Source organism: Cajanus cajan, chromosome 7 (assembly GCF_000230855.2).
Source record: "Cajanus cajan strain Asha chromosome 7, NIPB_CcT2T_4, whole genome shotgun sequence".
NCBI classification, from domain to species: Eukaryota; Viridiplantae; Streptophyta; class Magnoliopsida; order Fabales; family Fabaceae; genus Cajanus; species Cajanus cajan.
The window spans coordinates 18,008,028-18,018,349 of record NC_138523.1 but is presented as its reverse complement, the minus strand read 5'-3'; the positions used below and the strand labels follow the sequence as shown (position 1 = coordinate 18,018,349).

The 10,322-nt window shown below is 31.5% G+C and overlaps 1 protein-coding gene across 1 annotated transcript; it reads left to right on the top strand.

The window, feature by feature from the left end:
- Window positions 1-2,067: 2,067 nt before the first annotated feature.
- LOC109817050 (calcium-dependent protein kinase 20) lies at window positions 2,068-8,991 on the top strand. Its single transcript, XM_020382246.3, has 7 exons — window positions 2,068-3,241; window positions 5,495-5,638; window positions 5,734-5,886; window positions 7,047-7,162; window positions 7,461-7,628; window positions 7,883-8,107; window positions 8,180-8,991. Exons 1-7 carry the CDS (start codon window positions 2,365-2,367, stop codon window positions 8,258-8,260), a joined length of 1,764 nt encoding a protein of 587 aa, XP_020237835.1. The 5' UTR covers window positions 2,068-2,364; the 3' UTR covers window positions 8,261-8,991.
- Window positions 8,992-10,322: the final 1,331 nt, after the last annotated feature.

Sequence of the window (10,322 nt, the reverse complement as noted above, 5' to 3'; positions counted from 1 at the left end):
ATTTCTTTTTCCCATGACACTAATTAAAAGACAAATGACATTTTGTACTATTGTGCAAGGCATGCTTAAACATGTTTGTTACAATACAATAGTTTTGTCTCTTTCAACATCACTATCTACTGGTTATAAATGAAAGACCCCTGAAGATGTAGAGGTGATGATTGTCCAACACTTTGTAAAATGAATTCATCATAAAAGTCCTAAGCAAAGAAAAAATGTCTTTGAAAAACTCAAGTTATTAAGTAGATGATCTTTATATCTCAATAAAACTTTGTTTTTAGTTGTGTGATGAGTGATATACTTGTTTGTTATCTCCATATCCTCACTTCTGTGACTTAAAACACTTTAAACTTTTTACCTTTGTGTTGTAAAGAGTCTGAAGAGGTTTCACATTAAAATGATAATTGATAGACATAAAAGAATACTTGGTGCAATCAGTCCAAGTTGAGATTGACAGATTGTAAGACTTGAAAAAGTTCAGAGAATATTTGATTGTGCTCAATTTAAATAATAATGAAAATCATTGTGAATTTGTGAGGGAAAAAAAAATGAATGTCGCTCTAACTCAAAGAGTGAACCTGTGTATTTTTATTTTCCTTACTCTTTGTTTACATTGAACAAATTATTTCAATTTGTATTAGTGATGAAAAACTATTTCTTCTAAAAAAATTTCAAAAGATTTTAAACACAATTCAATTCCTTCCATGTTAACATGTTTATTTTTCACATATTAAATGAAAATACGAGAATACACACAAATTATCATAATACACACATATTAAAGTTTTTGTATCATAATATATTTTATATAGGTATTTTTTTTATTTTTCATTATTCTAAAATTTGTAAACATTGTTTTTATTCTTGTAAAGTAAATAAATTTTGATTTTTGATATTTATAAAAAAAAATTTCCACTCTAAAATTGAAAGTTATTTTTTTTCCTTGATGACCATTTTAAAATTTATATATAAAACCTATTTTAAAGATTTATAAAAAAATTTAGAAGTTTAAAAATGCAGATAAAGTATCATAGACAGTTGAAATAAATCACTTAAGATGATTACATAATATTCTAATGAACACATACGTAGTTAAAAAAAATTATCTAATAATTATCTAGTAATAAAGATTAAAATATTTTTTTAAAATTTTAGATAAATGTAAAACAAGAAAAAATTTACGAGGATTAAAATCAAAACATACTATTTTACATAAACTAAAAACATATTTATGTCTTCTCTTTATATTTATTTATCACTCTATATATAACATTGATTGTAAATTAATATTAAATTGAATATTTATCATATAATTAGTTTAAATAATATTGATAAATATAATCAATCATTAATAGTAACACACTTCTCATATGAACTTTTCAGGGACAACAAATATATTAAAACTTTATTACTATAAAAAAGTAATTATTAAAAAATTAATACGTAAAACTATATACTGAAATGTTTATTATTTATTACCATTATCTAGAATAAAATACATTTATAAACTTATTATATAATTAAAATTAATTACACATTAATATCAAATGATATATAAGTACTACAAAATTAGCCTAAAAATATCATCAAATATTATCTTCATTAATTATTAGTCGGAAAAAAACACTCTGTACCTGTATTATATTAAAAAAATAATTATTTTTATAAATAATTATAGTAGTCTCAGAATAAAATAAAAAAAAAAGAAAAAATAAAAAATTACTCATAAAAAAAGTAATCTTAAAAAATTATAAAAAATAAACAAAAAATAAAATAATTTATATAAAAATAAAAATTAAAAATAATTATTGTAAATGATATTTCTTTTATATATTAGTATAAATAATACATATAGTAGATAGCAGTTATATATATATATTGGTACTGTAGTAAAACGAAAGAAAGAGAAAAAAAAAAACTAAAAATATTTGTGCAAAATAAATTATATATAATTTCCCGTGGCCAGAAAAAAAAATTATGTATAAGAAATTATAAACTAAGAGAAAGATTATTCACACATGAAACGAAGAGAAGAAAAAAAAAACAAAAAAGAGATATTAATTTCAACTGCAAAAGCAAGCATGCATCGTTGATCATTACATGCATGCACGCATGCACGCGATCTGGTTTTTCTCCACAAAGCTACATGCATGAGCTTGACACCATCGCCACGTTCTGAATTCTCCATTTTCCAAATTCCGATTCCGATTCCGATTCCGATTCACCGCCAACAACAATCGCAATCTCACGACTCAATTTCCCCGAAACAAACACCACTCTTCCACCGTCGGAGTTCCAATTAGGGTTTCGTTTCCGTTCCGTCAATGGCGTCGCCGCGGCGAGAGTGAAAGACTCTCGACTCCGATGGGCAACAACTGCGTGGGACCGAACGTCGGCAACGGCTTCCTCCAATCCGTCACGGCGAACTTGTGGAAGACGCGCCCGCCGGAGTCGCACCTCCCGCCGCCAGCCTCCGCCGACGCGAAGGCACTACCTCCGTCGCAAACCACCGATTCGTCGAAAGATCCGGAGCCGAAGCCCAGCCCCAAGCCTTCGGATTCAGATCCTCCGATGTCGGTCCAGAACACGCCGCCGGAGCAGGTCAAAATCCCGCCGGACGCCGCGAAGCCGCTCCCGCTGGACCACGAGAAACCGTCTCCGCCGGTGACCAGTGAAAACAAACCGAAGAAACCGACTCACGTGAAGCGCTTGTCGAGCGTGGGGCTCCAGGTGGAGTCGGTGCTCGGTCGCAAGACCGAGAACATGAAGGAGTTTTTCAGCTTGGGGAGGAAGCTAGGTCAGGGGCAATTCGGGACCACGTTCCTGTGCGTTCAGAAGGGGACGAACAAGGACTTCGCGTGCAAATCCATCGCGAAGAGGAAATTGACGACGCAGGAGGACGTGGAGGATGTGAGGAGGGAGATTCAAATAATGCACCACCTCGCGGGGCACCCCAACGTGATTCAGATAGTGGGGGCTTTCGAGGACGCTGTGGCGGTGCATCTGGTTATGGAGCTTTGTGCTGGTGGGGAGCTCTTTGACAGGATCATTCAGAGGGGGCATTACACCGAGAGAAAGGCTGCGGAGCTTGCCAGGGTCATTGTTAGTGTTGTGCAAGCTTGTCATTCTCTTGGGGTCATGCATAGGGACTTGAAGCCAGAGAATTTTTTGTTCATCAACCATGAGGAGGAGTCGCCGCTTAAGACCATAGATTTTGGCCTCTCTGTTTTCTTTAGACCAGGTATTTTCTTTCCCCTCCTTCTGCAGGGACGAATCTACAGCTAAAGCACTAAGATTTCAAAATTTTTTAATACTATATATTTTTATTCCCCCCTACAGTATCTGATACATTGTATATTAGTGTTTTTGTTCACTTTTTCTTTTATTAAACAGTTTCTTTCACTTTTTTTTTTTGTCAAATTATATTTAGGATTTTTAAATGGAAAATTCATTGATTTTGTAATAATTAGATAAGATAGTTTAGTTTATTAAAAAAAATTCTTTGAGTTTTTTTTTGTTTGAATTTATTTTAAAATTTTAATCTTGTATGTTACAATTGTTTATGCATTTGTTTTTGTTACTGTTATATATTTTAGTTGAAAGAATTGTCAAATTAATTGTTGTACAACATATATAATGAGTATAATAATTATTACATAAAAAAATAAGAAAAGATAGTTGAGAAACTACAGGGTCGTGTTTTACTTTTGTTTATTCATATCTTGGTGAAAGAGCTAACTTCTTTATGAATATATCATAAAAAATGAGATGAGAAATTGTAAGGAGATAAATAGTTAAATAGTTATTTTGTTATATATTTATAATATATAACTATGATAAAGAGAATATATTTTTTTTTCCATTTTTTATTACATTATTAACATTACAATTTTATATATTTGGCTGTGAATTGTTCTTTGGGTCTAAAATTTCTAAATCCGTCCAAAATTTTTAGATCTATCACTGTCTTTGTGTTAAGAGTCATAGCTAGGAGTTTAAGTATGGACAAAAACATAGGTGAACTAGTCGGAGATTATAAGAGATTAAAATAAGTGTTTGTTTTGATGAAAGTTGATAAAATTGATTTTGAACTAATATGATTTATGTTTGAATTTTTTTTATTGTAAAAAGCAAGTTAGAAATAAAGTAAGTGTGTGTTTGATAACCCATAGGGTGTCACTGGATGTCGATCTAAGGAAGCAGCTATTAGTTGTTTTTCTGTCAAAATTGATTTAATTTTTATTTAGATGTGAATTCTGGATACGCATCTAAACATGGCCTGTTATTTTAACTAAGAATCAATTATGGACCCAGAATAAATTTTTTAACCTGAAATCAAACATGTAATATTTACCTAAAATCACATTAACTAATTTTTGAACATGCCTATGGAGAATCCAACGTGAAACTATAACTTTCGGAGAAGTTAAATGAATTACTTCTAAAGATGTACTGCATGCTGATTTTAACTTATAGAAGACATTTGATTCATTTTGGCTTATTATTTTCTTCTGCTATAAGTATTTATTGAGAAATTTGTTTAAACTAGGCCTTATTCATAAGCTTCTAATTTTGAAGCTTACTTGAGTAAGTGGGATAAGAAACACTAGGTCGTAAGTCACTTTCATAAGTTTAAATGAGCTCTGCAGAAGCTATTACAAACACTCTTGGCAGTATTTAAGTTGATTATGATCATGAAGAGCTAGGAAGGACATCTTATGATCTATTTGTTGTTGAACTTTGAGGTCCCATGCTACCCAACTAAATGCAATTGAAACAATAGGAAACACATGGCTTTGATCTAAGAGAGTTGTCTGTGACTGAGAGTGAGATGCATGTTTTTAGTGTTATGAATGAGAAAATTTACATAGTTTACGTACCCTTTGTTTACCATTTTTGTATACTTTGATGATCTATGGTTCTCCACTTCTGTCTGCTTGCTATCGAATATGGAAACAGAGTTAATTGTATATTTGGAGTTGTGAACACGTTTTGTCTTTGTCCTCTTTATTGTCTACTATGAATAATGAGTAAAGACATGGTTCAGGCACTGTTCCTTGGGCATTTGTTTTCACAAACATTTTCCTCTTGATGTTTTAATATTTGTCAAATCAAGACAGTATTTTGATGTTATGACTCCATATTTTTTTCTACACCATTTCCATAACTGCTTTGTCTTTTATTTCCAAAACTAATATTTTTAATGAAGTAATTATTCCTGTGAACTACTTCTAATTGATTAGTAATTTTACTTCGCTAATGTAAGGGCATTATCGTGGCTACTTTTTTGTTAATAAAAGTGAAGATGATCTGTTAGTGTTTAAGTCATGTATGTAGGGCATCGTGTTTCGGTGTTACCATATATCAAAGTTATGTTCTCTTAACTTACTAGGGCTTTCCATTTCGTTTAACAATGTTAAACCCTTCTACTTTTCCTTTTTATTTGGGATTTGATTTTTTCAAATTCAGATTGAGAAAATATTCATAACTTCAGGTGAAACATTTACTGATGTGGTTGGAAGCCCTTACTATGTGGCCCCTGAAGTTTTGCGGAAGCACTATGGTCCAGAATGTGATGTTTGGAGTGCTGGGGTGATCATCTACATTTTACTCAGTGGAGTTCCCCCATTTTGGGATGGTGATAATGCTATACCACTTGATTTCATTATGTCAACTCCTTTGCTTGTGTAATACTTACTCGTAAGTGCCTGATATGTTTGGTGTATGGATCAGAAACGGAACAGGGAATATTTGAGCAAGTTTTGAAAGGAGAGCTTGACTTTATGTCTGAACCTTGGCCTAGCATATCTGAAAGTGCAAAGGATCTTGTTCGAAGGATGCTTGTAAGGGACCCTAAGAAGCGGATGACAGCACATGAAGTTCTTTGTGAGTATGCATGTCTCATTGATGCACCTTAGCGTTAATTGAAATGCATCGTGGAATAGTTCTCACACCTTTTTTGTCATTAGAGATCAGTTCAAATAATTTAGTAGATAGTCTAGTTATTCAGGATTTTCTTTCTTAACAATTTATATTCATGATGACAAATTTTCTTGTCAGTTGCTACTATAAACTAACAGCTACATTTATGATGATAAACTGAGAATCCTTTCCTACAATAAAACACAAATCCTGACCTGTCTGTTTTTATCATCCGTCGTATTGTGGGGGTGATAGGGAAAAAATAAAGCATAGTTCTCTGTAAATTTGAAAACTTGAATTTATAGCTAAAGAGAATGATAGATTACTAGTCATTACCCCTACTGGATAGACATTACCAATAAAAAATAAACCATACATAGTATTCAGAAACTAAAGTAAATTTAGATCTTTTCCCTCTCAGTGGACAATTTGACTTTGATATTTCAGATGAAATGGTACCATATTTCATATTTGGTGGTTTTCTTTTGGAAACTGCATTGCTTATATACCACCATTTCATTTTTCACATAATAGACGTGGAAACTCTGCATTATCCATAAGAATAAATATAATTTTCATATTGGAAATGTATAAAGGTTATTATGGTTAAATTACTACATCTCTTCCCCTTTGCTTCTTTGTTATTGTTATTTATTATTATTTTGTCGTACAGGTTGGTAAGTTGTTATTCATTAGTCAATCATCACTTGAGCCTTGGAATTTTCTCTTCTTAAAAGGGTTCAAGCGTGTTTCCGTGTAATGGGTTCAAGTATGTTTCCAAGTAATGTACTTAAAATAAGTGCCCCTTCCTCTTTAAATCATGTTTCTTAACAAGACAAAATGTATCAATCAAGAAAACTTAATTTTATGTTGAAGAGAATAATACAAGATTCTCAAAAGTGGAATAAAGAGAAGCATCATTATTTTTTTTGGTAACAGAAGAATGAAGAATCATTATTATTTATTCGTCTTTGTTATTTACTTTTTGGACTGCATATTTTTGACATTTATCTGATTATTTTCAATAATAACCATAATTTATGTTCTGTTTCAAAATTGAAACTTATTATTTTTCTTCACTTTTGAATATACAAATACATTAAGCTAAGTTCCATGATGTGCAGGCCACCCATGGGTTCAGGTTGGAGGTGTCGCTCCTGATAAACCTCTTGATTCTGCTGTCTTGACTCGTTTGAAGCAATTCTCTGCAATGAACAAGCTCAAAAAAATAGCTATTCGAGTGAGTATCCACTAATTATTTGAGATTAGAAGTACATTATATGTTGCAGTCTTTAGTGTCTCATATACGGAAAGTCAAAAACCTTGTGCTCGAGAACTATCGTATTTTATTGGTGAAACTTAATTTTCCATATATGGTTGTCGAGACATTCACTATAAATTTAGAAAACTGGTCTAGTTGATTGAAGCCTCGGTCATTTGAAGAATAAATTGGAAAAAATGCTGCTATTGTTGAAAATATTGAAAAAATTTCTAGCGAAACATAAAGCAGTGGTATGACTTGTTGCATCCGTTGGCAGGTAATTGCTGAAAGTCTGTCCGAGGAAGAAATTGCAGGACTGAAAGAAATGTTCATGATGATAGACTCAGATAATAGTGGACAGATCACTCTTGAGGAACTGAAAAATGGTTTGGAGAGAGTGGGTTCCGTTCTTAAGGATTCTGAAATTACTTGGTTGATGGAAGCGGTAATGCTTGCCTACTATTCTATGTACAATTGTTTGTTGTGCTAAAGGATTTGACTTATTATTTGATTCATTGGCATACAACTGGAAAGGCGATACATAGTAGTTTATGAGAAGGCATTTTACTTGAAAATTAATGACTGCTTGTAACTCATTCTAGAAAAACAAGAATGCACTATTATATTCAACCGAACAATTGATTTTTTTGTATGTAGTTCATTAGATCAATCCCTTTTGCTTTCTTGTTTACTATTCAGGCAGACGTTGATAACAGTGGTACCATAGACTATGGTGAATTCATAGCAGCTATGCTTCATCTAAACAAGATCCAGAAGGAGGATCATCTATATGCAGCATTCACATACTTTGACAAAGATGGAAGTGGATACATTACACGAGATGAGCTCCAACACGCCTGTGAACAGTTCGGCTTGAAGGATTACCAACTAGATGAAATAATGCGTGAAATTGACCAGGATAATGTAATATATAGCATTCCATTGGTTCACTTTTTATGTTTTCTTTATTTGACTTGTATTCTGCACTGTTTTCAGGATGGACGTATTGATTATAGTGAGTTTGCTGCAATGATGCAAGACACTAATTTTGGCAAAAAGGGGTTTCAACCACAATGAGTAAAATTATATACAGATGCTGCAAGCATATTAGCAAACTCTTGATCTTGCCAAATGGGGACTTGATAGATAGTCTCACTCACAGCTAGCATATTCTCTTCCACAGGCCAGGTTATGTAAGTACAAGCACTTAGAAATTGTATGATCGAGCTTCAGGGAGAGGAAGCTTAAATATTGGCCTGCTAATTGTAGTGTTTATGTATTTACAAATCATTCTTTTGTTGAATATATAACCTAGTGCAGTAGATCACAGTTTTTTCTGTTGAATCTGTAACCCTTTTTAGGGGGTAAATGGATGGTAGAACGATTTTTCAGCATGTGATCTAAGGGCGTCATTGAGTACTCATTCACACTACATCAAATTGTGAACAAATTTCCAAAAGCAGTGTTGAAGGGCATGAATTTATGCGATATGAATGCTCATCCAGCTTTGTGAGTCTTGTGAATGCCATGCCATCTTTCAGTCAGTCTCAAATCACGTTCTCATGCTGAATATCATGTTGTATCAACTCATGTACCCTGTTTGCATTCATGTATAGAGTTAGAGCCAAGTTTTTTGTACCTGTTGGTTTTATGATGTTCCACTTTAAATGTATACACAATCAACATTTTCTTTTTTGAAACTTTCTAGTTTTTTTGCCAATGACACGAGTCGATGAATTTGATCATGAGATGTAATATTGTTGTGAACCTCGTTGGGAGCACAAGAAAAGTTGTGCCAAACCCTACCATCCTTTTGTTTTTTTACATTTGGTTTAGCTATTAACTTCCTTAAGTCCTCAACTAGCAGGATATCATCAAATTAACTAGAATTGGCTGAAATAGACTTTGTTGGATACGCCTTTCTTATTCCCTCCTTAAATAATTCAATTGCCAACACATAACATCAAAGAAATGAAAAAAATATATATTTTCATGAGCCAAGTAGGTTTATTTATTTATTTATTGGTTAATTGTACTTTTTACTACCAATGTTTCTTGATTTGATCAATTTTGTTATTCAATTTTTGAAGTTATATATTTTGTTATTCAATTTTTTTAAAATTTTACACATTTTATCATTATATTAGTTGACTATCGATTATTGATGTAATATTTTAAATATTAATATTGATTATTGATGTGACATATAAATAATGACAAGACATAATATGTCATGTTGATAATCTATATATTATATCAATAATCAATATGTCATGTTAATAATCAATTAACAATATTAAATGACTAATTAATAAGGTGACAAATATGTTAAATTTTGAATATCAAGTAAAAAAATCTGTAATTTTGAAAGTTAGACGACAAAAATCATAAAATTGTTAAACATGAATGGCAAAACGTGCAATAAATAAACACATTTTGATTTTGGTCCTTCTAAATTTTTTTATATAATTTCCATCCTTAAAGATATGAAAAAATTATTTTTAACGTTGTTGTTATGTGATTCTTATTATTTGTTTGTATGTTTTTAACGAAATATTATCATCCCAACCCAAGTGATACTCACGTCCATAATATCATAGTGACATGTAATATTTCTAAAAAGAATGTTTCGATACTTAAAAAAAATGTTATTTACACTTTTAAATGAATGTTAGAAATAAAAGAAATAGTGATTTTAGGACTTGAAAGCAATGTTTTAAAAATTGGATCGGATTGGCCAGTTAGACCGATTAAACCGGAAACCGGTGGTCCAGCCGATCCGAATCTTAAGTTGGATCGATTATGCATTCAACCCGTTTCAAATCGAATTGAATCGGTCAATTTTTCAGTTCGACCAGTGAGCCGGTGGGTCAAACCGGTTCGACCACAATTTTTTTTTAATTTTTTTAAGGGACCACAAACCACAAAAATAACAATAAGAATTGAATCTATTAATGAAAGAGTAAAAAGTTTTATTAAACATAAGAATGACTACTTGTTCTAATGTATTTGTTTGTAATATATACAACTTAAATAACTTTTATAGTATATTATTAATTTTAAATTATATATTTAATAATATAATATCTATATAGATATTACATATATTTTTTTTTTGATATCAATAGCAAGCATATTA